We start from the raw sequence: 27,767 nt of genomic DNA on the forward strand, positions 1-27,767 counted from the left end.
TAGCAACGGTAAGTTTGATATTGGTCTATAGTTGTTTACGTCTGTGGGGCCACCACCTTCGTGTATTGGTGTAACCCTTGCTGTGTTGAGTAGTGTCGGGAAAGTGCTAGTTTCTAGTGATTTGTTAAAAAGTAATGAAATAGCATGCAAAAGGACATTGGCTGTTCGTTTGTATAATATTGGTGGGACTCGAGACAGATTCCCTGATTTATTTTTAAGCGACTTGATTATCATGGTGACTTCAGTGGGCTCAGTAGGTGCAAGATAGAAGGTGGTTGGGAAATTCCCATTTAAGTAATCGCTTGCTCGGGCATTGGTACCTGGGATTTTACTGGCAAGATTTGATCCTATGGTTGAGAAGTCATTTATCTTGTTTACTGTATCAATAGGCTGTAGTGGTGTTTTGTTCGGTTTAGTTAGGACAGTATCCCTAGTTTTTTTCAGTTTGTGGGGTGCCCAAAATCTGTGAGTGTTTTCCAGATCTTTTTTATATCTCCTCTTGTTTCAGTGAATCTGCTTAACCCTTTGACTGTTTTGGTCATATATATACCTCTTATGCGCCACTGTTTCGGACGTATTTATACGCGTGAATTCTAGCGGCTTCAAATCAAGCAGGAGAAAGCTGGTAGGCCTACATGTGAGAGAATGGGTCTGTGTGGTCAGTGTGCACTACATAAAAAAAATCCTGCAGCACGCAGTGCATAATGAGAAAAAAAAACTGACCGTTTTTTAGGATTAAAACGACTTTTAGGTGTATTTTTGTATCGTATTTATCGTTGTATTCTCGTTTTCATGGTCTCACGTGATAAAATGGAAAACATATTACAGAAATAGAGATGATTTTGATTAGTTTCATGATGAAAATGACCTTGAAATTGAGCTCAAAGTAGCGGAAATGTTTGATTTTTACCAATGTTCAAGAGTAAGCAAATTACACCACACGTCCAATACACGTCAACTGGGGAGTCTAATATTCTTTCACTAGTGCACTGATATTATTTATACCATTTTTACAATAATGCAGTAGTCTGCATAACAATAAATTTTGTATTTTTTGTATGAATAAAAAATCAAAATAGAAAGCAATAGTAATATAAGAGGAGCCTAGAGATGTGACTAATGAACAGAAGATATGTTATTTTAGTGCCAAGAATGTTTACATTGTTTATTCTGGACCCTATTTTGAAATTGGCATCTTTTTTAATTTGCATGAAATTGGCCAAATTGCCAATTTCTAACCACCTTATTGGGTATTTCAAATTGGTAAATGGGAGGTTTCTTGTACTCAGCTGATAGAAAAAAATGGAGTTCTAAAGAAATGGCTATGAGTTTGGCCAACTGGAACAACGGAATTGGCCAAAAACAGGGCTCAAAGTTGGCGAAATTGTCGATGTGTATATGTCGCCGAGACCGCTAACTTCGCGGGAGCGTAATTCCATGAGTTTTCTAGCAAATTTCGTACTTTTGGTGTCATTACCATCGGGAAAAGATTATCATTTCATAAGATTTTTTTTTTTTTTTTAAATTTTGCGACATAGAATGACAGTTTCAGAAAGGGGCTTGCAACAGTCAAAGGGTTAAATAGCAACGCTCTTCTTGCCGAATAAAGCAAGTGACAATTTGTGTAGTATGCAATAATTTCACAGAAAATCATTTTGAACCTAATGAAAAAAAAATTTCATTGTGTTAGTTTATTAATAAATTATTGTAAGCTTATCTAAAATATTTTTAGTTGGATTAGGCTAAATTAAATTGTGCTTGTTATAATAAGGTTAGTTTTTACATAAGTGAAAAAAATATATATTTCAACGTATAAGAGAAAATTTTAGAAAAGACTTAATTTTAAATGAGTTCTTGATAATTGACCAATTTTACCTCTTCTGTATGACACACACACACACACACACACACACACACACACACACACATACACATACACATACACATATCAACAAACCGGCCGTATCCCACCAAGGCAGGGTGGCCCAAAAAGAAAAACAAAAGTTTCTCTTTTCAAATTTAGTAATTTATACAGGAGAAGGGGTTACTAGCCCCTTGCTCCCGGCATTTTAGTCGCCTCTTACAACACGCATGGCTTACAGAGGAAGAATTCTGTTCCACTTCCCCATGGAGATAAGAGGAAATAAACAAGAACTAGAAAGAAAATAGCTGAAAACCCAGAGGGGTGTGTATATTTATGCTTGTACATGTTTGTGTAGTGTGACCTAAGTGTAAGTAGTAGCAAGACATACCTGAAATCGCATGTTTATGAGACAAAAAAAGGACACCAGCAATCCTACCATCATGTAACATAATTACAGGCTTTTGTTTTACACTCACTTGGCAGGACGGTAGTACCTCCCTGGGTGGTTGCTGTCTGCCATATTATATTATATATAGATACACACACACACACACACACACACACACACACACACACACACATATATATTATTTTTTTTTATTATCACACTGGCCGATTCCCACCAAGGCAGGGTGGCCCGAAAAAGAAAAACTTTCACCATCATTCACTCCATCACTGTCTTGCCAGAAGGGTGCTTTACACTACAGTTTTTAAACTGCAACATTAACACCCCTCCTTCAGAGTGCAGGCACTGTACTTCCCATCTCCAGGACTCAAGTCCGGCCTGCCGGTTTCCCTGAATCCCTTCATAAATGTTACTTTGCTCACACTCCAACAGCACGTCAAGTATTAAAAACCATTTGTCTCCATTCACTCCTATCAAACACGCTCACGCATGCCTGCTGGAAGTCCAAGCCCCTCGCACACAAAACCTCCTTTACCCCCTCCCTCCAACCTTTCCTAGGCCGACCCCTACCCCGCCTTCCTTCCATTACAGACTGATACACTCTTGAAGTCATTCTGTTTTGCTCCATTCTCTCTACATGTCCGAACCACCTCAACAACCCTTCCTCAGCCCTCTGGACAACAGTTTTGGTAATCCCGCACCTCCTCCTAACTTCCAAACTACGAATTCTCTGCATTATATTCACACCACACATTGCCCTCAGACATGACATCTCCACTGCCTCCAGCCTTCTCCTCGCTGCAACATTCATCACCCATGCTTCACACCCATATAAGAGCGTTGGTAAAACTATACTCTCATACATTCCCCTCTTTGCCTCCAAGGACAAAGTTCTTTGTCTCCACAGACTCCTAAGTGCACCACTCACTCTTTTTCCCTCATCAATTCTATGATTCACCTCATCTTTCATAGACCCATCTGCTGACACGTCCACTCCCAAATATCTGAATACGTTCACCTCCTCCATACTCTCTCCCTCCAATCTGATATTCAATCTTTCATCACCTAATCTTTTTGTTATCCTCATAACCTTACTCTTTCCTGTATTCACCTTTAATTTTCTTCTTTTGCACACCCTACCAAATTCATCCACCAATCTCTGCAATTTCTCTTCAGAATCTCCTAAGAGCACAGTGTCATCAGCAAAGAGCAGCTGTGACAACTCCCACTTTGTGTGTGATTCTTTATCTTTTAACTCCACGCCTCTTGCCAAGACCCTCGCATTTACTTCTCTTACAATCCCATCTATAAATATATTAAACAACCACGGTGACATCACACATCCTTGTCTAAGGCCTACTTTTACTGGGAAAAAATTTCCCTCTTTCCTATATACTCTAACTTGAGCCTCACTATCCTCGTAAAAACTCTTCACTGCTTTCAGTAACCTACCTCCTACACCATACACTTGCAACATCTGCCACATTGCCCCCCTATCCACCCTGTCATACGCCTTTTCCAAATCCATAAATGCCACAAAGACCTCTTTAGTCTTATCTAAATACTGTTCACTTATATGTTTCACTGTAAACACCTGGTCCACACACCCCCTACCTTTCCTAAAGCCTCCTTGTTCAACTGCTATCCTATTTTCCGTCTTACTCTTAATTCTTTCAATTATAACTCTACCATACACTTTACCAGGTATACTCAACAGACTTATCCCCCTATAATTTTTGCACTCTCTTTTATCCCCTTTGCCTTTATACAAAGGAACTATGCATGCTCTCTGCCAATCCCTAGGTACCTTACCCTCTTCCATACATTTATTAAATAATTGCACCAACCACTCCAAAACTATATCCCCACCTGCTTTTAACATTTCTATCTTTATCCCATCAATCCCAGCTGCCTTACCCCCTTTCATTTTACCTACTGCCTCACGAACTTCCCCCACACTCACAACTGGCTCTTCCTCACTCCTACAAGATGTTATTCCTCCTTGCCCTATACACGAAATCACAGCTTCCCTATCTTCATCAACATTTAACAATTCCTCAAAATATTCCCTCCATCTTCCCAATACCTCTAACTCTCCATTTAATAACTCTCCTCTCCTATTTTTAACTGACAAATCCATTTGTTCTCTAGGCTTTCTTAACTTGTTAATCTCACTCCAAAACTTTTTCTTATTTTCAACAAAATTTGTTGATAACATCTCACCCACTCTCTCATTTGCTCTCTTTTTACATTTCTTCACCACTCTCTTAACCTCTCTCTTTTTCTCCATATACTCTTCCCTCCTTGCATCACTTCTACTTTGTAAAAACTTCTCATATGCTAACTTTTTCTCCCTTACTACTCTCTTTACATCATCATTCCACCAATCACTCCTCTTCCCTCCTGCACCCACTTTCCTGTAACCACAAACTTCTGCTGAACACTCTAACACTACATTTTTAAACCTACCCCATACCTCTTCGACCCCATTGCCTATGCTCTCATTAGCCCATCTATCCTCCAATAGCTGTTTATATCTTACCCTAACTGCCTCCTCTTTTAGTTTATAAACCTTCACCTCTCTCTTCCCTGATGCTTCTATTCTCCTTGTATCCCATCTACCTTTTACTCTCAGTGTAGCTACAACTAGAAAGTGATTTGATATATCTGTGGCCCCTCTATAAACATGTACATCCTGAAGTCTACTCAACAGTCTTTTATCTACCAATACATAATCCAACAAACTACTGTCATTTCGCCCTACATCATATCTTGTATACTTATTTATCCTCTTTTTCTTAAAATATGTATTACCTATAACTAAACCCCTTTCTATACAAAGTTCAATCAAAGGGCTCCCATTATCATTTACACCTGGCACCCCAAACTTACCTACCACACCCTCTCTAAAAGTTTCTCCTACTTTAGCATTCAGGTCCCCTACCACAATTACTCTCTCACTTGGTTCAAAGGCTCCTATACATTCACTTAACATCTCCCAAAATCTCTCTCTCTCCTCTGCATTCCTCTCTTCTCCAGGTGCATACACGCTTATTATGACCCACTTCTCGCATCCAACCTTTACTTTAATCCACATAATTCTTGAATTTACACATTCATATTCTCTTTTCTCCTTCCATAACTGATCATTTAACATTACTGCTACCCCTTCCTTTGCTCTAACTCTCTCAGATACTCCAGATTTAATCCCATTTATTTCCCCCCACTGAAAGTCTCCTCTCCTACCCCCTTCAGCTTTGTTTCGCTTAGGGCCAGGACATCCAACTTCTTTTCATTCATAACATCAGCAATCATCTGTTTCTTGTCATCCGCACTACATCCACGCACATTTAAGCATCCCAGTTTTATAAAGTTTTTCTTCTTCTCTTTTTTAGTAAGTGTCTATAGGAGAAGGGGTTACTAGCCCATTGCTGCCGGCATTTTAGTCGCCTCATACGACACGCATGGCTTACGGAGGAAAGATTCTTTTCCACTTCCCCATGGACAATATAAATATGTATATATAATATATATATGTATATATAATATATATATATGTATGTATATATAATATATATATATATATATATATATAATATATATATATATATATATATATATATGTATATAATATATATATATATATATATGTAATATATATATATATATATATGTAATATATATATATATATGTATAATATATATATATGTATATATAATATGTATATATATGTATATATAATATATATATAATGTATATTATATATATATACTTATATATATATATATATATATATATATATATATATATATATATATATTATATACAGTGGACCCCCGGTTAACGAACTTTTTTCACTCCAGTAGTATGTTCAGGTGCCAGTACTGACCGAATTTTTTCCCATAAGGAATATTGTGAAGTAGATTAGTCCATTTCAGACCCCCAAACATACACGTACAATCGCACTTACATAAATACACTTACATAATTGGTCGCATTTGGAGGTGATCGTTAAGCGGGGGTCCACTGTATATATATATATATATATAAAATATATATATATATAATGTATATATATATATATATATATATATATATATAATATATATATATAATACATATATATATATATATATATATATATATATATATATATATATATATATATATATATATATATATATATATATATATATATATATATATATATATAATGTGCCATAAATTTTCTACAGTGCAGATAACTGTACATTATCATATAAATCTTTATAATTACATGACTTGTAAGATTGAAAATGTCATAAAAAATATGGATATTGTGTATGGGAGTTGGAGAGAGTGAGAGTGGAGTAGTTGTGAGTGTTGTGTGAGTGATGTCCAGTCTTGAGATGAGTGCCCCAGGCGCCACCTTAGTTAGTGGGTGTCATCACACTGTCTAGTGCACGAGTTGTAACCAGACAGACAGGCAGCCAGGTAGACTGCTAGACAGACAGGCAGCCAGGTAGACTGCTAGACAGCCAGGCAGCCAGGCAGCCAGGTAGACTGCTAGACAGTCAGCCAGCCAGGTAGACTGCTAGACAGTCAGCCAGCCAGGTAGACTGCTAGACAGTCAGCCAGCCAGGTAGACTGCTAGACAGTCAGCCAGCCAGGTAGACTGCTAGACAGTCAGCCAGCCAGGTAGACTGCTAGACAGTCAGCCAGCCAGGTAGACTGCTAGACAGCCAGCCAGCCAGGTAGACTGCTAGACAACCTGCCAGCTAGGCTGCTAGACAGCCAGACAACCAGCCAGCTAGGCTGCTAGACAGCCAGACAGCCAGCCAGGTAGACTGCTAGACAACCAGCCAGCCAGGTAGACTGCTAGACAACCAGCCAGCCAGACTGCTAGACAGCCAGCCAGCCAGGTAGACTGCTAGACAGCCAGCCAGCCAGCCAGGTTGACTGCTAGACAACCAGCCAGCCAGCCAGGCAGACTGCTAGACAATCAGCCAGCCAGACTGCTAGACAACCAGCCAGCCAGGCAGACTGCTAGACAGCAAGTCAGCCAGGTAGACTGTCTAGCAGTCAGCCAGGTAGACTGTTAGACAGTCAGCCAGCCAGGTAGACTGCTAGACAACCAGCCAGCCAGCCAGGTAGACTGCTAGGCAACCAGCCAGCCAGCCAGGTAGACTGCTAGGCAACCAGCCAGCCAGGCAGACTGCTAGACAGACAGCCAGCCAGCCAGCCAGGTAGACTGCTAGACAGCCAACCAGCCAGGTAGACTGCTAGACAGCCAGACAGCCAGCCAGGTAGACTGCTAGGCAACCAGCCAGGTAGACTGCTAGGCAACCAGCCAGCCAGGCGGACTGCTAGACAGCCAGCCATCCAGCCAGGTAGACTGCTAGACAGCCAGCCAGCCAGCCAGCCAGCCAGGTAGACTGCTAGACTGCTAGACAGCCAGCCAGGTAGACTGCTAGACAACCAGCCAGCTAGGCTGCTAGACAGCCAGACAGCCAGCCAGGTAGACTGCTAGGCAACCAGCCAGCCAGCCAGGTAGACTGCTAGACAACCAACCAGCTAGGCTGCTAGACAGCCAGACAGCCAGCCAGGTAGACTGCTAGACAATCAGCCAGCCAGCCAGGTAGACTGCTAGGCAACCAGCCAGCCAGCCAGGCAGACTGCTAGACAGCCAGCCAGCCAGACAGGTAGACTGCTAGACAACCAGCCAGGTAGACTGCTAGACAACCAGCCAGCCAGGTAGACTGCTAGACAGCCAGCCAGCCAGGTAGACTGCTAGACAACCAGCCAGCCAGCCAGGTAGACTGCTAGACAACCAGCCAGGTAGACTGCTAGACAGCCAGCCAGCCAGGTAGACTGCTAGACAGCCAAGTAGACTGCTAGACAGCCAGCCAGAAGTAAGGGTAGGGTGTCATGCGAGTCAGTCTACTTGGTACCTTCATCTATCTATACTTACCCACCAGTACTGTTGCGTCATGCTGTGTCATGCTACTCCATGCTACCTTCACCCACCACTTATGGTGCTACTTGCTACTTCCATCAACCCATACCTCGTCCACCACTTTACAACACACTTATCTACCTACTTTATACACTACAAGCACTTCCAACATAACCTGGTCACACTTCTACATATAACTTACATATAAGGGAACACACATATCCATATAGTAACTGAAGTGTGATAAACGTGTCATCAGTAATAACTCACTTGGAGACGGAGACTCTGAAGGTTAGTTGATCTTTGTTTCGATCCCCTTCTGGGATCCACTTCAGCAAATGTGTAAGTGAAAGGAGAACCTTTCCTGTATATTCATGTTCTTCTTTCACTTGTGTATCTGCTGAAGAGGATCCCAGAAGGGGGATCGGAATAGATCAGTTAGTCTTCTGTGTTTCTCTCTGTGGGTTAATGGGCATTTTTTATGTACAGTTAAACCAAGGAATTCCGTACTTCGTTATCTGTGATAGTGTGTATTTCCCAGAGTTTTTGCTAGAGGGTTTTTTTTTCTTTAGTGCCTGTTGTCTTTGTTTTGCATATCAGATTGGAGGGAGAGAGTATGGAGGAGGTGAATGTGTTTAGATATTTAGGAGTGGACGTGTCAGCGGATGGGTCTATGAAAGATGAGGTGGAATTATTGAATTGATGAGGGGAAAAGGGTGAGCGGTGCACTGAGGAGTCTGTGGAGACGAAGAACTTTGTCCAGAGAGGGGAACGTATGAGTGTAGTTATACCAATGATCTTATATGGGTGTGAAGCATGGGTGGTGAATGTTGCAACAAGGAGAAGGCTGGAGGCAGTGGAGATGTCATGTCTGAGGGCAATATGTGGTGTGTAAAGTAAAAGGACTCAAGTGCAACTAATGTGACATTTTATTGTTGCAACGTTTCGCTCTCCAGGAACTTTGTCAAATCGTTACATTAGTTGCACTTATGTCCTTTTACTTTACATACTGTCGTTAATTCTACGAACATTATTACAATGTGTGGTGTGAATATAATACAGAGAATCTGTAGTTTGGAAATTAGGAGGAGGTGTGGGATTACCAGAGGGCTGAGGAGGGGTCGTTGAGGTGGTTCGGACATGTAGAGAGGATGGAACAAAGTAGAATGACTTCGAGAGTGCATAAATCTGTAGTGGAGAGAAGGCGGGGTAGAGGTCGGCCTAGGAAAGGTTGGAGGAAGTAAAGAAGGTTTTGTGTGCGAGGGGCTTGGACTTCCATCAAGGATGTGAGAACGTGTTAGGAGAAAATGGAGGCAAGTGGTTTTTAATACTTGACGTGCTGTTGGAGTGTGAGCAAAGTAACATTTATGAAGGGGTTCAGGGAAACCGGCAGGCCGGACTCGAGTCCTGGAGATGGGAAGTACAGTGCCTGCACTCTGAAGGAGGGGTGTTAATGTTGCAGTTTAAAAACTGTAGTGTAAAGCACCCTTCTGGCAAGACAGTGATGGAGTGAATGATGGTGCCAAAGCCACCCTGCCTTTTCTTGGTTTTGGGCCACCCGGGTCACCCTGCCTTGGTGGGAAACAGGCGATGTGTTAATAAAAAAAAATGAAATTACAAACGATTGAACTTCATTTAGTCTGTGTCTGTTGCTTCTTACGAGCGCCAGTTTGTCATATTAGAGTAGTATTTGAACATTAAAATGGTATAAAATACCGACAGGTTGTTAGGTAAGACACATATGCAACAGTTAGGTATCTTTATTTTGAAACGTTTCGCCTACATATTGTTTCATACTATGGAACAATGCTCTTCTCCAGACTGAGGGACTGACCACCTCAAAACTTTAAGGGTGATGGACTGATTACATCGTCTTCAAGTATCTTCTGCTTCCATCAACTTTTCTGTACTCGACTGAAGAAGCCTACTGTGTAGGCGAAACGTTTCATAATAAAGATACCTAACTGTTGCATATGTGTCTTACCTAACAGAGTAGTATTTAAAGATGCGAGCTCAGTGATCATTGATATGACCCGCACACGCCATTTTTTCCTCTTATCTGCGACTTGAGAATTCACAGCGCCACCAGGAGCCCAACTCTCCTTGAACACAACTCTGAGGCACAAGTAATATTAGACTTGTAATGCAAAACAACCATGGGGGCAGTTTATAGCTCTGGGCCTTTCGTGTTGCATTCAGCACATCAGGAGCTTGCAATGTTGCAGAAAAGAGGCCCAAGCAAATATGATGAAAAGGAATTATGTTACTGTGAACGCCTCTAGGCCCTAAATATGTAATCACTGAAGCTGATAATATATGTGGAAAGTACTTGAGGACTTAATTCCAAATTTGCTCACTGTCATGATATAATGTTAGTTGCGTGCAACCAGCAGTAACAGCCTGGTTGATCAGGCTCTGATCCACCATGAGGCCTGGTCACAGACCGGGCTGCGGGGGCGTTGACCCCCCGGAACTCTCTCCATGTTTGCTCCAGGTTTGACTGGAGTGAGAGATATGGGAGATGATGTTCTCTTATTGTGCTGTGCCCACAATAAGTCAACATTTGTGGCCCCAGACTGTCCAACATCTTACCAGAAGATATCAACAGTTTGCTGGAACAAGTGTAGAAGTCTTCAGAAGGAAACTGGACAAGTATCTGTACCAGGTACCAAATCAACTAGGTTGTGATGAATATGTGGGTCAGTGGATCACCAGCAGCAATAGCCTGGTTAACCACGCGAGCCTGGCTCAGGGCCGGGCTCTGGGAGTGAAGGGGCCCTTGAATCTCCTAAACTTTATCAAGGGGGTAAAGGGTATGACAACCAGAAAATGGTATACCCTTATACCTTTGAGTTTCGAGAGTACTCCTGGAGCCCGGCCATAGTCCAGGTTTGGCTGGTGCTAGCCTGGTCAATCAGGCTGTTGCTGCTGGTGGCCTGCTCCCCACATATCCATCACAGCCTCCTGACTCTTACTAACTCAAGCAGCAGGCAGGATTTAACCCCCCCCCCTAGCAAGCCACTACTTAAGCAGATGAAAGTAGATAAATGGTTCAGAGAACAAACAGGTTGATGAATCAGACACACGTGCAACACTTGCACATCTTTATTGTGGAAACGTTTCGCCACACAGTGGCTTCATCAGTCCAATACAGAGAAGAATTGAGGGACTGACAGTCTCAATTCTACGACTTCAAGGTTGGTGGACTGATTACATCGTCTTCACATCTCTACTGTTCCTGCCTACTTTCTGTATTCGACTGAAGAAGCCTACTGTGTAGGCGAAACGTTTCGGAATAAAGTTGCCCATGTGTCTTACCTACCAACCTGTCGGTATTATATACCATTTTGATATTCACAGAAGAATGGTTGAAAATCAGGAGGAGTTTGAAGTAATCTTCCAGGCTGAGGGACTGATTACCCTGATCTTCAGTCATTCTTTATATTGGACTGAGAAAGACGCTGGTTTGCGAAACGTTTCCTGAGTCAAGATACCCAGGTGTTGCACAGGCGTCTAGTTCATCAGCAGGTGTAGTGGCTTCTCATGGGTTCGTATACTACACGTCACACACAGCTGTTTGCAATGGTTTTATTATTTCTGCAGTCACTGAGGCCCCTCAAGGAAGGTTGTGATGAATGGTTTGAAAAACCGACAAGTTGAAGATTGAGACACTTATGCAGCATATGGGAATCTTTATTCAGGAAACGTTTCGCCACACAGTGGCTTCATCAGTCCAATACAAAGAGGAAGGCGTAAGGAGAGGAGGAGTATGAGGTAATCAGTCCCTCAGCCTGGAGTCGATGTGTTCAGTCCATCAATCTTGATGGACTGAACACATCGACTCCAGGCTGAGGGACTGATTACCTCATACTCCTCCTCTCCTTACGCCTTCCTCTTTGTATTGGACTGATGAAGCCACTGTGTGGCGAAACGTTTCCTGAATAAAGATTCCCATATGCTGCATAAGTGTCTCAATCCTCAAGGAAGGTTCCTTGATGTTGGTGAGGGGCTCTTGATTTAGGGAATTGGATCTGTGCTCCAGTTCTCCGAATTAAGCCTGAATGCCTTCCACATCCCTTCCCCAGGCGCTGTATAATCCTCCGGGTTTAGCGCTTCCCCCTTGATTATAATAATAATCCAGTCACTGAACCTTATCTTAGATTACTTGTCTAACCATACTACGGGTGGGGTTAGAACCCGCGATCAGAGTCATAAAACTCCAGACAGTAGTGTCAGCTACTAGGCCAGTTGGCTACAATAAGATTCATCCAACTACGTTTATTTATACACCATAGGAAAGTTAGCATAGGCCACCACTGTGACCACAAATGCAAGTTTTTGGAGACGAATCTTCAGCTAGCTTGGCCGTGACGAACTCTAGCTCAAGTCCCCTCAAAGTCAACATGACGTTGTTTGCAATCGTGTTATTACGATTTTGTGAGTCAAGTTAGATTACTTGTGTACATAATATACAGGGCGTCCCTCAAGTTAGATTACTTGTGTATATAATATACAGGGCGTCCCTCAAGTTAGATTACTTGTGTATGTAATATACAGGGCGTCCCTCAAGTTAGATTACTTGTGTATGTAATATACAGGGCGTCCCTCAAGTTAGATTACTTGTGTATATAATATACAGGGCGTCCCTCAAGTTAGATTACTTGTGTATGTAATATACAGGGCGTCCCTCAAGTTAGATTACTTGTGTATGTAATATACAGGGCGTCCCTCAAGTTAGATTACTTGTGTATATAATATACAGGGCGTCCTTCAAGTTAGATTACTTGTGTATGTAATATACAGGGCGTCCCTCAAGTTAGATTACTTGTGTATATAATATACAGGGCGTCCCTCAAGTTAGATTACTTGTGTATATAATATACAGGGCGTCCCTCAAGTTAGATTACTTGTGTATATAATATACAGGGCGTCCCTCAAGTTAGATTACTTGTGTATATAATATACAGGGCGTCCCTCAAGTCAGGAACCGTAGACAAAATTAAAAGTCAATAATAAAAGATCTATATTGATGGAACTTACTGAGTCCAGTTTTTCAGCATGACAGATTATAATCATGGAGCGCTAAACCCGTGTGATATACAACACACGTGGGGGGGATGGAAGGTATTCAGGCTCAATTCAGGGAACCAGAGCACAGATTCAATTCCCTAGATCAAGAGCCCCTCACCAGCATCAAGGAACCTCCTGTGACGGGGTCAGCATGATACAATGTAAAGTGTATCATACAGAAAGCCCCCTTACTATGCAGAGCATACTGAGTCACAGTGAAGGTGAGTGGAAGCAGGAGGAGGCGGAGTCACAATGGGACTATCCACTAGGTCTTTGTCCCAAGCTTGGACAAGTGAAGGTGAGTGGAAGCAGGAGGAGGCGGAGTCACAATGGGACTATCCACTAGGTCTTTGTCCCAAGCTTAGGTTAGATAAATACATGAGAGGAGGATTTCCTTGGGCAGCACTGAAAGTGGGTCGGGCAGATGCATAACCTTGATTGTCGAGCTGCGTAACCTTGATAATCGTTCAGCACCACAACCTTGACCAGTGCTCAGCACCACAACCTTGACCAGTGCTCAGCACCACAACCTTGACCAGTGCTCAGCACTACAACCTTGACCAGTGCTCAGCACTACAACCTTGACCAGTGCTCAGCACTACAACCTTGACCAGTGCTCAGAACCACAACCTTGACTAGTGCTCAGTACCACAACCTTGACCAGTGCTCAGCACTACAACCTTGACCAGTGCTCAGCACTACAACCTTGACCAGTGCTCAGAACCACAACCTTGACCAGTGCTCAGAACCACAACCTTGACCAGTGCTCAGCACCACAACTTGCTGTGTATTACAAAACAAATCCTCAACGGGACGTGTAAAAATCCATTGGAGTTGAGCTCACACATTGATATCCGTGGTTCGATCCCCGGTACGGGTGGAAACAGGGCGTGTATCCTTAGGACACCTGCTGTCACTGTTCACCTAGCAGTTAGTAGGTACCTGGTGGTTAGTCACCGTACACCTGCTGTCCCTGTTCACCTAGCAGTAAGTAGGTACCTGGTGGTTAGTTGACTGGTGTGGGTGGCATCCTGGGGACAGAATTAACCTAAGTTGCGGGAAATGCTCTACATAACCAGGAACTTTCTATATAGTATGTCATGGGTGTCAGCTATGTCATGGGTGTCAGCTATGTCATGGGTGTCAGCTATGTCATGGGTGTCAGCTATGTCATAGGTGTCAGCTATGGTCTGTATAAGTTGTATCATGGTATAAACCTTGGTAATAAATACCGACAAGTTGGTCACGTGCGTCACACCTCACTCTCCGCCTATATATAATGTCTTTCTACCTCTGTATGTGTCTGCAGCCAGCACCACCCTACCGAGGAATGCATCACCAAGCTGAAAAATGCATCGCCACCCACTCCACAATACCCGAACTGCAGGCAGAAACACCATGCCTGGAATCCTCGATGCCCCGAGAGGCTCGCCAGAATTCAAGAAGTCTGGAAGACGCCAAAAACTCGGCAACAGGCTATGATGGATCATCAACCGATGGATGCAGAGAACCCTGCCATACCGCAGATCTCTCAGCAGCTAAACCAAGTCAATGCCCAGGAATTTCCAACCCTAGAAGCCTCAACCAGGCGTCAAGGTCAAGAACCTCCTGCACCCCTACCTCAACGAAGAAACAGAAACAAGAGGAACAGGGGGCGTCAACAGGGTGCATCGGGTCAATGCGATCAGCAGGCTGCACTAAACGAGCCCCCACCGGCCATAGCACGACAACGCAGGCACTCCTTACCCGGCACAGGCGCTTTGCGGACTCAACTGGCACCTCACCAGCAGATCCCGGCTACTCAACCTGGTATACAGCAACAGACCACGGTGCATACAATAAAGAAATCCAACCCTCAGCAGTCCCTACAGACCACAGCAGCCCAGATAATATCCACTGTTTCGAACCCATCTCCAAAGCAGGCCCTCACCAGGGAGGATCTCGTAGCACTCATCAAGGTGTTCACGGATCTTATTTGCAACACAATCAACTCCACGGAACAACAGAGCGCATTCCGGCAGATGGTCAGTACTCTCCTGAGAGTGTGCTTTCTGACCGAAGAGGAGACAGTGGATGCCATGAATTTGCAGGTTCTCAGAGCGGGCAGGACTCAGTCTCCAGCTCAGGAAACAACAGCGATGGAATAACCTCGGTACCAAATCACACCCTCAAGGTCCTACACTGGAACATTCAGGGCTTGAGGGGCAAACAGCACCTCTTGCTGGAGGCAGTAATTCGGGATCGGGTTGACATCGTCTTGCTACAAGAAACTCTGACTGTCCCGACTATGTGCCCAAGACTACCCGGTTTTGCTGGGTATTTTCGGCACATGGACCCGGGCATTCACTGCAGAGGCACAGCTGTATTTGTATCCAATACAATACCTCACGAGGTTATAGCCAACCCTGTGGACTGTGGGGAGGATGTCGAGGTACAGGCCATCCTTGTGCACATACCTGGGGCGCCCATTACCATCTATAACATCTACAAGAACCCAAGACACACCCTCGACATTGCAGAGCTCCTCGCACTAGCACGCACTGAGTGTATTATTGTGGGTGGAGATTTCAACGCACATCACCCAATGCTGCACTCTCACTCAGCAACCAATGCTGCTGGCAGACACATAGCAATGCTCCTACACGATATTCCAGAGGTAAAGTTGCTAAACAATGGAGACCCCACACACCTGTTGGGTGGCTGCCTCGACCTTACCTTCGGGTCAAGACAACTCGCAGCAGGAGCCACATGGGAAACCCATCCTCACCTTGTCAGTGACCACTTTGCAGTGATCACCACCTTCAACATCATCAGGCCTCCCACAGTTGTGCTGCCTCCTAGATGGGACGTAAAGAGGGCCAACTGGAAGGTGTTCCAGGATTATCTTCATGACTGGTGGTCCACATACTCTCTATCTGAAGACTGTGATACGGCTGAACAGGAGCTAATCACTGTTCTCATCCAGGCAGCAGAGTGCGCAATTCCAAAGAAGTCTGCAGGACGCACTCACAAAAGAGACTGGTGGTTCTACAACGACGAGGTGCGGGAGCAGAACCACCGCATCAACTCTTTTAGGAAGCTATACAGGCGTAACCCTACGGCAGAGAACAGGAATACTCTGAGAGCCATTGTGCAGCATGCCCGCAGAATCTCTCTCAGAGTAAAAACTGAGAAATGGCTGGAATGGTGCTCAACATTCGGGCATCACACCACCTTATCTGAGATATGGGGCAAGCTCAACATAGCAACTGGCAAGAGCAAGCCGAGGCCACCAGCACACCCGAACCCATCCCAGGAAGCAGAGAAACTAGTGGAGCTTTTCACTTCCAGGGGAGCCTCCACTCAGCTCCCACAGGACATCCGGAATATACAGACGGATCTTCTGCCACAGCGCCAGCTAACGATACAAGCTGCATGTGAGTCGGAAGATGTGACTGATGTAGACCTCACGGACTTGGAACTCCGACGTGCCATTAAGAACACAGGTGACACTGCCCCGGGCATCGATGGTGTGACGTACTCCATGATTGCACGGGCTGGGCAGAGTGGATGGGAGGCCATACTAGACGTCATTAACAAGTCGTGGAGGGCCAGGACACTCCCAGCAGCTTGGAAGAAAGCTACAATCGTACCAATTCCAAAGCCCAAGGACCCAGGCAATATGAGACCCATATCGCTGACCAGCTGCTTAGCCAAGACTGCTGAGAGGATGGTGTTAAACCGCCTCCTATGGAAACTTGGACCCTCTCATCATCACATATTTGGCTTCACCAAAGGAGTGGGTACAGCAGAGTGCATAACCACTCTACTAAGCCAGATTGCTGACAGTAACAAAAAACCTAGTATTGTCGTCTACCTCGACCTTGAAAAGGCATTTGAGCTAGCCAGCCCCACAGCAATTCTGGCAATACTAGCTCGGAAGGGAATCAAAGGACGCCTCCTGGCCTGGATAGAGTCCTACCTTAGGGGCAGGCAGGCCTGTGTCAGCTTTCAGGGACACTACTCTTCCTTTAAATCCCTGGAAAACGGTACACCACAAGGAGGTGTGCTCAGTCCTACCCTGTTTAACATCCTTATGCAGGAACTTGTGAGCCTTCCCTTTCATAGTGGTACACAGCTCCTCAGCTATGCTGATGATCTTGCACTCGTAGTGAATGGGAAAGGCAATTTAGAACGACAGGCTCAGAGAGCTTTGGACCTAATTACGCAGTCTTGCAAGGAACTAGGCCTCAAGATCTCGGCCGAGAAATCTCTTGCAATGATGTTCAAGGGACCAGATCCTGTGAATAGATTACGTATTCAGGATATAGAACTTGAGTGGACAGGCTCCTACCTGTACTTGGGAATCTACATTGATAAAAAGCTGACCTTTCAGAAACAGGCCGAGTATGTCAGGTCATGTGCTCTACTCAGACTCAACGCCATGAGAGCCATGACGAGGCACCGTGCAGGGGCAAGCAAAGATGTACTTTGTTTGTACTATATACAAGCTATACGCTCGCTCATTGACTACGGTGCACCGGCTTTAGCTCATCTCTTCCCGCAGAGCAGGCAAAGAGTGGAGGTCGTACAAAATCAGGCGATAAGAACTATGCTTGGGGCCCCCATCTGGACCAACACAGTATGTCTCAGATCTGAGGCCCGGCTTCCTTCCTTGGCTGACAGAGTAAGATACATAAACGCCTGCAAAGTGGCCACGATTCTGCACAGGCAGCAAGGTACCCCACTAAGGAGACGGATATTGACAACCATGTCACAAGATCCCACACTCTTCACGGACTACTCCTGGATTCGTTCGTTTTGTGCTGCTGGGCGGAAGCTGCTGCCTATACAACTACTCCTTGAGAAGAGTTGTGACCTTCCTGTTGCTGGGTACCATCCACCACCTCCCTGGCGCCCAGATCCAGCCGATGTTTGCATCATGCAGCTACCCATCTCTAAGCGTCTCTGCAGTCAAGACACTCTCAGCAATCATGCTGAGACAAGCATGGCACTGGCAGAGGGAGGCACATGTGCAGTGTATTTCACAGATGGTTCTGTCGACCCTGACAGGAAGAGAGCAGCAGCTGGACTGTACCACAATGGTCACACACAAGGCTGGCGACTCCCTGACCACTGCACGATCCTTCAAGCTGAGTTGGTGGCGATTCAGCAGGCATTGTCACATGCCCTACGACATCGACTCCGACCTGTCATACATGTTGATTCCACGTCTGCAATCAATGCCCTCTCCCATCCTCAACCACAGGACAATGTTCACCTCATCACATCGATCCTGAGCATAATGACAGCCTTAGAAGTTCAGGGTAACAGATCGACATTGAACTGGATCCCCAGCCATGCTGGCATCCGGGGAAATGAGGCGGCAGATGATGCAGCCAAGGCAGCAACAGAGTATGCACATGTTGGGATTACTGTCCCAATCAGCCTACGACAGACCAAACTGGTGGCTGCCAGAGCCATGAAACTTATGGGGGAGGTCTTAGGTGATACACCATCTCAACAGTGGTACCAAGCAGCGACTCAGGGAGAACCCCCTCCATATGATAGAAGCTAGTCCAGAGCGCAGTGTACCGCCATCCATCGGTTTCGTTTGGGCTTTCCCACAGCCAAGATGATGGTAGACAAGGCTGAGGAGGAGATGTGTCAGTACTGTCAGCACGTTGTCCAGCGGCCCCTAACACACTATCTTCTGGAGTGTGAAGTTACTGAGACACTCCGCAGGCAACTAGGAGTGATATTCCCTCCCGAAGAGGACCCAGAGATGACTGCGGCCACACTAGTGTACCATGGAGTCAACGAACCAGACAAGCTGTTACTTGTGATAACGACATATCCTCCTCCTCGCTAGTGTCCATAGTTAGGAGTACATACGGTGTTGTCGCTTATGAGATGCACCAGTTGAACTGACCAGAAGAGTGCTTGAACAGCATATGTCGCATCATTGTAGAAACCTTTCTCCCTCGGGAGCCAGAGACGGGTCATCGCAAGATTGAGACCCGTGCCAGGACTACGGTCTTGGCCAACATTATACATACATACATGTATGTTAGAAGTGATCAAGGTCCCAGGACCGAAACGTTTTCTAATAAATATGTTATAGTGTTTGCTTACATGTCTTTCTAAACCAAGTTGTATCATGTACTTGTAAAAATAAACTTTATTATTATTATTATTATTATTGTTATTATTTTTACTGTAGGATTACATCATCCTTTAACGTTTTGGTAAGACGTTAATATTATGTTAAATTACTTTAAGGACCCGCGTATAGTTAATAGTGGTAGGATATTCCCTGTGTATACCTGGTATATTTGGTGTTTCGGGGGTCAACGCCCCCCGTGGCCCGGTCCATGACCACGCCTCGCATGTAAACAAGACAGTGGAACGGGTGGGATGTGAACTCACGGCGGGTGAGTGCTGGAACTCCAGGCCTGGAGTTTTACGACTCACCCGCCACGGGTTCACACCCCTCTCCAAGAGAGAACCCGCAATAATGGATTTAAATTAAACAAGTTTAGATTTAGAAAGAACATAGGAAACTATTGGTTTGGAAATAGGGTAGTTAATGAGTGGAACAGTCTACCTAGTTGGGTTATTGAGGCTAAAACCTTGGGTAGTTTCAAATTTAGGTTGGATAAATATATGAGTGGGAGGGGTTGAAGTTGAGTGGGACTTGCACATCAGAGCTTATTTCTTGGGTAGCATTGAAAATTGGGTTGGGCAAATATTTTGTTAGTGGGATGGATTGTGAAGGACCTGCCTAATATGGGCCAACAGGCCTGCTGTAGTGTTCCTCTTTTCTTATGTTCTTATGTATCCCCACTCGGATTTAACCCCATTTATGGACACTCTTTGCTTCCTGTCTGTGAGCCATGACTCGGTCCACGAGAGTACTTCCCACAGTGCCATGAGCTGCCACTTTCTTTAACAGTCTCTGGTGCGGTACTCTTTCAAAAGCCTTACTAAAATCTAAGTAAATGGTTTCATCTAAGTAAATAATTGTATTACTACTACTACTACTACTACTACTACTACTACTACTACTACCACCACCACCACCACTAGTATTACACCTCACTCTGAGCCTATATATACTCTGTGTCCACGTGATGTTCGTTACTGGTGTGATGAAAGGCGGTGTGTTGACCACAGTTGTAGATGGTCAACGTAACACCCCTCACACGGGGTCACCTTGTGTTGACCACAGTTGTAGATGGTCAACGTAACACCCCTCACACGGGGTCACCTTGTGTTGACCACAGTTGTAGATGGTCAACGTAACACCCCTCACACGGGGTCACCTTGTGTTGACCACAGTTGTAGATGGTCAACGTAACACCCCTCACACGGGGTCACCTTGTGTTGACCACAGTTGTAGATGGTCAACGTAACACCCCTCACACGGGGTCACCTTGTGTTGACCACAGTTGTAGATGGTCAACGTAACACCCCTCACACGGGGTCACCTTGTGTTGACCACAGTTGTAGATGGTCAACGTAACACCCCTCACACGGGGTCACCTTGTGTTGACCACAGTTGTAGATGGTCAACGTAACACCCCTCACACGGGGTCACCTTGTGTTGACCACAGTTGTAGATGGTCAACGTAACACCCCTCACACGGGGTCACCTTGTGTTGACCACAGTTGTAGATGGTCAACGTAACACCCCTCACACGGGGTCACCTTGTGTTGACCACAGTTGTAGATGGTCAACGTAACACCCCTCACACGGGGTCACCTTGTGTTGACCACAGTTGTAGATGGTCAACGTAACACCCCTCACACGGGGTCACCTTGTGTTGACCACAGTTGTAGATGGTCAACGTAACACCCCTCACACGGGGTCACCTTGTGTTGACCACAGTTGTAGATGGTCAACGTAACACCCCTCACACGGGGTCACCTTGTGTTGACCACAGTTGTAGATGGTCAACGTAACACCCCTCACACGGGGTCACCTTGTGTTGACCACAGTTGTAGATGGTCAACGTAACACCCCTCACACGGGGTCACCTTGTGTTGACCACAGTTGTAGATGGTCAACGTAACACCCCTCACACGGGGTCACCTTGTGTTGACCACAGTTGTAGATGGTCAACGTAACACCCCTCACACGGGGTCACCTTGTGTTGACCACAGTTGTAGATGGTCAACGTAACACCCCTCACACGGGGTCACCTTGTGTTGACCACAGTTGTAGATGGTCAACGTAACACCCCTCACACGGGGTCACCTTGTGTTGACCACAGTTGTAGATGGTCAACGTAACACCCCTCACACGGGGTCACCTTGTGTTGACCACAGTTGTAGATGGTCAACGTAACACCCCTCACACGGGGTCACCTTGTGTTGACCACAGTTGTAGATGGTCAACGTAACACCCCTCACACGGGGTCACCTTGTGTTGACCACAGTTGTAGATGGTCAACGTAACACCCCTCACACGGGGTCACCTTGTGTTGACCACAGTTGTAGATGGTCAACGTAACACCCCTCACACGGGGTCACCTTGTGTTGACCACAGTTGTAGATGGTCAACGTAACACCCCTCACACGGGGTCACCTTGTGTTGACCACAGTTGTAGATGGTCAACGTAACACCCCTCACACGGGGTCACCTTGTGTTGACCACAGTTGTAGATGGTCAACGTAACACCCCTCACACGGGGTCACCTTGTGTTGACCACAGTTGTAGATGGTCAACGTAACACCCCTCACACGGGGTCACCTTGTGTTGACCACAGTTGTAGATGGTCAACGTAACACCCCTCACACGGGGTCACCTTGTGTTGACCACAGTTGTAGATGGTCAACGTAACACCCCTCACACGGGGTCACCTTGTGTTGACCACAGTTGTAGATGGTCAACGTAACACCCCTCACACGGGGTCACCTTGTGTTGACCACAGTTGTAGATGGTCAACGTAACACCCCTCACACGGGGTCACCTTGTGTTGACCACAGTTGTAGATGGTCAACGTAACACCCCTCACACGGGGTCACCTTGTGTTGACCACAGTTGTAGATGGTCAACATAACACCCCTCACACAGGGTCACCTTGTGTTGACCACAGTTGTAGATGGTCAACATAACACCCCTCACACGGGGTCACCTTGTGTTGACCACAGTTGTAGATGGTCAACGTAACACCCCTCACACGGGGTCACCTTGTGTTGACCACAGTTGTAGATGGTCAACATAACACCCCTCACACGGGGTCACCATTCACTCAGTCTTCCATGTGATCAGAAAACAATAACAAAAGGCTCCCCCTCTCGTATATCCACTGATTCATTTTGTTAAGTTTAAACTTAAGAAAATATTTGAACTTATAATGCAGATGTTGAGCGTGAAGGACTCAGGCTGAACTTAATGCTGAACACGTTGAATGTACACTTTCTACTAAGCTGTTCACTTGAACTTAATGCTCAGCACGTTAACAATACTTTCTACTGACCTCTTCACTAATATCCAGATAAATACCAGGCAGTATATCACTCGAAAATGTCTATCCAGGTTATTAATATGAGTTGATAAATTAGACACATGTGCAACTCTTGGGTATTTTTATTGAGGAAACGTTTCGCCACACAGTGGCTTCATCAGTCCATACAAAGGAGAATCTTGAAGAACAGGAGGAGAATGAGGTAATCAGTCCCTCAACCTTGAGTCGATGTGGTCAGTCCATCAATCTTGAGCAGAATACGGCATACGTGCTGAGAAGGAGCTTATAAATCGTTGGTAGGAGAGGTGCAGCAGTCATAGGTGGTGTCACATTTGTTCAATGTGGAAGTAGGTCGTGCCCAAGGGTTAGGCAAGCGAAGAATTCCCAAGTATTAAGATCCCAAGAAGTTGCAGTGTCTGACAGGTTTGTAGATGAATGGTTCAGAGAACCGACATGCTGATAAATTAGACAAGTGTCTAATTTATCAACATGTCGGTTCTCTGAACCATTCATCTACAAATTAATATGAGTAGACGACTGGATGAGTTAAGTGAACAATGTTTGTTAGTTGTGTATTTGGTTATATGTTATACAAAAGTGAGATTTTGTAATACAATGATTGACGTCAGTGATGTAGTGGAGAAAATAGTGGTGGTGGTGTTGATGTAGCATTGTAAATAATAGTGGTGGAGGAGTGTTGATGTATGGCAGTAAGAGCAACGTACCTTCTAAGTACTGAATAAAGAGTTCCATGAGGTTGGTGTCTGGTGCCCTGGCCATGGTGGTGCTGGTGCAGTGTCAGCCTCAGATGACAGGTGATGCTCAGGGAAGGTTGTTAAGAACAGTCTAAGTCGGTGAGCCTCGGTACTCACCACATATACACTACTCAAGCTTACTGTTGTCTCCACCTCTGTTACCACTCGTCAAGCTTACTGTTGTCTCCACCTCTGTTATCACTCGTCAAGCTTACTGTTGTCTCCACCTCTGTTATCACTCAAAGCTTACTGTTGTCTCCACCTCTGTTACCACTCGTCAAGCTTACTGTTGTCTCCACCTCTGTTATCACTCAAGCTTACTGTTGTCTCCACCTCTGTTACCACTCGTCAAGCTTACTGTTGTCTCCACCTCTGTTACCACTCGTCAAGCTTACTGTTGTCTCCACTGTTATATTACCACAAACTGTTGTGATCTCGTTACCATTGTGGTTTAAAATTTACTTCGGTTCCACAAATCACTCAAATTCGACTTTTTACAACGTTTAATTTCTTTTCCTTGATAAACTTATCGGTATTTCGTGTTCACGAGGACAAAATACTCAGTATTATTTCTGTAAGGACACTGAAGATGGTTATTACAAGGGTAGGGTTAAGGGACACGTCAGTTCTCATGTCTTCTATGTTCATTTATCCCCTGTAATCTGCCTTGTCCATATTTACTATCGCATTTACTTTGCTTTCGTAAGGTGAAGTCCAGGATCTTTTCTTAATTCATTTGTGTTACAGAGGTGTGAGCAAAGTTTACACCTCTGCAACACAATTGTCTTTCAAGATTTGTTAATTTATACCATGAATTAGGGGAAGATCTCAGACCTCTGCAACACAATTGTCCTCAAATGTTAAGTTATACCATGAATCATGGAAAGATCCTGGACTTCACCTTACGAAACAGACAAAGCAAATGCCATACTAATTATAGACAAGGTAGATTATGGTGGTAAAATGAACATAGAAGACAGGGGAACTAACGCGTTCCTAAGCACTGTGTGATGTTCCACGACTGTGAACTTCTCGACTGACTTTCCCTCTCAGCTATACGTAGGCTATCCGGGTCCCGCCCTTCTCTGGGGAGTGCCCTTATCCTTCATCAACTTTTCCTTGTCACCGCCATTTTATGTAAGCATGGCTTGTTGTAATTAGCATAAACTTAGAAGTGATCCCAGTGCTGCCTGTGCTCCATGGTAATGAAGGTTGTTTAGGAACGGTCCTCGGTGCTGTTAGTTATCTGGGTTGTTTATATTTTGTCAAGCTGTGATGAATGGTTTTGAAAACCGATAAGTTGAAGATTGAGACACTTATGCAACATATGGGAATCTTTATTGAGGAAACGTTTTGCCACAGTGGCTTCATCAGTCCAATACAAAGCAGGAAGGTGTAAGGAGAGGAGTTTGAGGTAATCAGTCCCTCAGCCTGGAGTCAATGTGTTCAGTCCACTAATCTTGTAGAATGTACATCTACGGCCCTATGCTGTACATTCTACAAGATTGATGGACTGAACACATCGACTCCAGGCTGAGGGACTGATTACCTCAAACTCCTCCTCTCCTTACACCTTTCTACTTTGTATTGGACTGATGAAGCCACTGTGTGGTGAAACGTTTCCTAAATAAAGATTCCCATATGTTGCATAAGTGTCTCAATCTTCATTTTGTCAAGCTGTTAGGATCTATGACAAGAATGGGGAGGCATTGAGATAGGATAGATATGTAAGAAATGTTTGAAGTAGAGACGGGGGGGGGGGAGAGAGAGAGAGAGAGAGAGATAGGGAGGAAGGAAGGGAGGGACCGATCAGCAAAACACAGTAGTGCAATAAGTAGGAGTCCACCCTCCCAGGCACCTAGGCAGTGCTCTCGGTGACGCTGTCACCGGAGGGGGCACACCACTAACAACTGCTTGCGAGATACCAGGTGCAATTACTGCCACAAGGAAGGACATCAGGAGGATCAGTGTCGGAAGAAAAAGGAACTTTAGAAACCTGTTTAGAAACCTGTTCTCAGAACAAACCAGCAGGATCTCTGAATTGGTGAACACACACGTCACCCACTCAGCTGCTCCTGTCTCAGCCCAGCAGGTAGTATTGTGTCTTATACAATTCCACAGACCTACATCACTGCAGCTGCCTCAGTGCCCTACCACTCTTGAGGACAGGCACCTTACACACCCACCACCTCAAGCTGACCACATCATGAGGAGCCAGTCTATCAGCATCCTGTAGGCCAACATTAGAGGTTTCATTACTAATGTTGGAGAGCTCACACAGTTTTGTGAACACTCGACGTCCCGACATGATAGCTGTTGTTGAAACATTTTTGGACGACAGGACTCCAGAAAATTTTGCAAGAATTGCTGGCTACACCTCATGGATAAGAAGAGACAGACAAGGGCAAGGAGGAGGTGTTGCTGTGTGTTCTCTAAAAGTGTTCATGCCCAGCACATTGATGTTGCCATCCCTACTTATCTTGAAATGTTCTTCAAGCTATACATAAACACTAGTACCTCTGTACTAGCATGTGCAATGTACAGACCTGATTGACAACATGCACACCCCATCAACTTTCTAATGGAAAATGTGGACTCCCTTCTGCTACAACACAACTGTCAACATATAATTGTTGGTGACCTCAACCAACATCTTATATAGAGGGACTTTGATGACCTTCTTGCAATGTTTGACATGAGAAACTGTTGATTTCCCTACTCGCATCTCTGGCTCCTCCCTTGACTCAGTAGTGAGTGATCTGGCAGAAGGTATAGTCGCTTGCCAACCCTTCGGCTATGTTGGATCGTTTGACCACAAGGCTGTTTTTACGACACTGAAGATCCCAACAGAACGAAGTGAGGAGTCCATAGGCACAACCTGGAATGGCGAAGGTATAAGAGAGATCGTACCACCTATAACAGGAACTTGCACAGCCAAGCCTGCAGGCATATGGGTGAAACTCAAAAATGGGCCATCGCTAATTGGGAGGTGGACACAAGAAGAAAGCTAGCATCAGGTAGAGTAAGTTCCAAAACCTGGTGGTCCCTGGTCAAGGACAGACAAGGTTATCTGCCTAATGAACTCATTCCACCTCGACAGGATGAGACCACCTCTACTAGTAGTCAAGAGAAGGCGGACATCTTTACAGAACACTTTGCTACCAAAACGCAAGTTCCTGATCCAGCAAGGGACCCTCCTTGGCTAGCTGCAAGAACTGTGGTGAGAACCTTCAAAACTAGGGAGGCCAAGCCCATGATGACACTCTTCAGGTCACTGGAATATTGCTGCACGCTAACAGCACCTTTCAAGGCAGGTGAAATTGCTGACCTAGAAAATGTACAGAGAACCTTCACGGCGCGCATAACGGTGATAAAACACCTCAATTACTGGGAGCGCTTGAGGTTCCTAAAACTGTATTCCCTGGAATGCAGGCGGGAGAGAGACATGATTATATACACCTGGAAAATCCTAGAGGGACTAGTACCGAACTTGCACACGAAAATCACTCGCTACGAAAGCAAAAGACTTGGCAGACGATGCAACATCCCCCCAATGAAAAGCAGGGGTGCCACTAGCACGTTAAGAGACCATACAATAAGTGTCAGGGGCCCGAGACTGTTCAACTGCCTCCCAGCATACATAAGGGGGATTACCAACAGACCCCTGGCAGTCTTCAAGCTGGCACTGGACAAGCACCTAAAGTTGGTTCCTGACCAGCCGGGCTGTGGCTCGTACATTGGTTTGCGTGCAGCCAGCAGTAACAGCCTGGTTGATCAGGCTCTGATCCACCAGGAGGCCTGGTCACAGACTGGGCCGCGGGGGCGTTGACCCCTGGAACACTCTCCAGGTAAACTCCAGGTCCAAGTGACAATAGGCAGGAGGAGGTGCATTTCCTTCTTAAATTGCCTAACCAAGAAAAGGCTGTGGGCCCAGACAAGTTGAGCCGAAGATTGCTGAGATGTGGAGACCAGTTAGCAGCTCCTCTGTCTCGCATCTTTCAGCACTGTCTAGTACAGTGTAAATGGCCTCTGTGGAAACAGGCAAATGTAGTCCCTGTTCACAAAAAGAAGAGCAGAACAGAAATCAACAACTACAGACCAGTGTCACCTCTGTCAATCACTGGCAAGATCCTTGAGACAATAATCTCAAGACAAATAACAGAGTTTTTTCACTACAACTCACTAGTTTGTGACCGTTAATATGGCTTCAGGAAAGTTACTCTGCTCCTGATCTGTTGTTAAACCTCTCCACTAAATGGCACCAGTCACTGGATGAATCCAAAG

General features: G+C 45.1%; 1 protein-coding gene across 3 annotated transcripts in view; it reads right to left on the reverse strand.

The window, feature by feature from the left end:
• LOC128704693 (uncharacterized) overlaps positions 1 to 27,767 on the reverse strand; it is a 50,411-nt gene that overhangs the window by 12,329 nt on the left and 10,315 nt on the right. Inside the window, exons 2-3 of one of the 3 annotated variants that reach the window (XM_070080334.1) lie at positions 23,817 to 24,055; positions 23,454 to 23,782 (exon numbers count right to left, since the gene is read on the reverse strand). In XM_070080334.1, the coding sequence (XP_069936435.1) occupies positions 23,454 to 23,508 (55 nt within the window). In that variant the 5' untranslated portion in view covers positions 23,509 to 23,782; positions 23,817 to 24,055. Of the gene's footprint in view, positions 1 to 23,453; positions 24,056 to 24,473; positions 24,837 to 27,767 lie in introns of those variants that run through there. The other 2 variants (XM_070080333.1, XM_070080332.1) reach the window with 2 other exon arrangements.

The sequence above is a fragment of the Cherax quadricarinatus genome, unplaced genomic scaffold (assembly GCF_038502225.1).
Source record: "Cherax quadricarinatus isolate ZL_2023a unplaced genomic scaffold, ASM3850222v1 Contig328, whole genome shotgun sequence".
NCBI lineage: Eukaryota > Metazoa > Arthropoda > Malacostraca > Decapoda > Parastacidae > Cherax > Cherax quadricarinatus.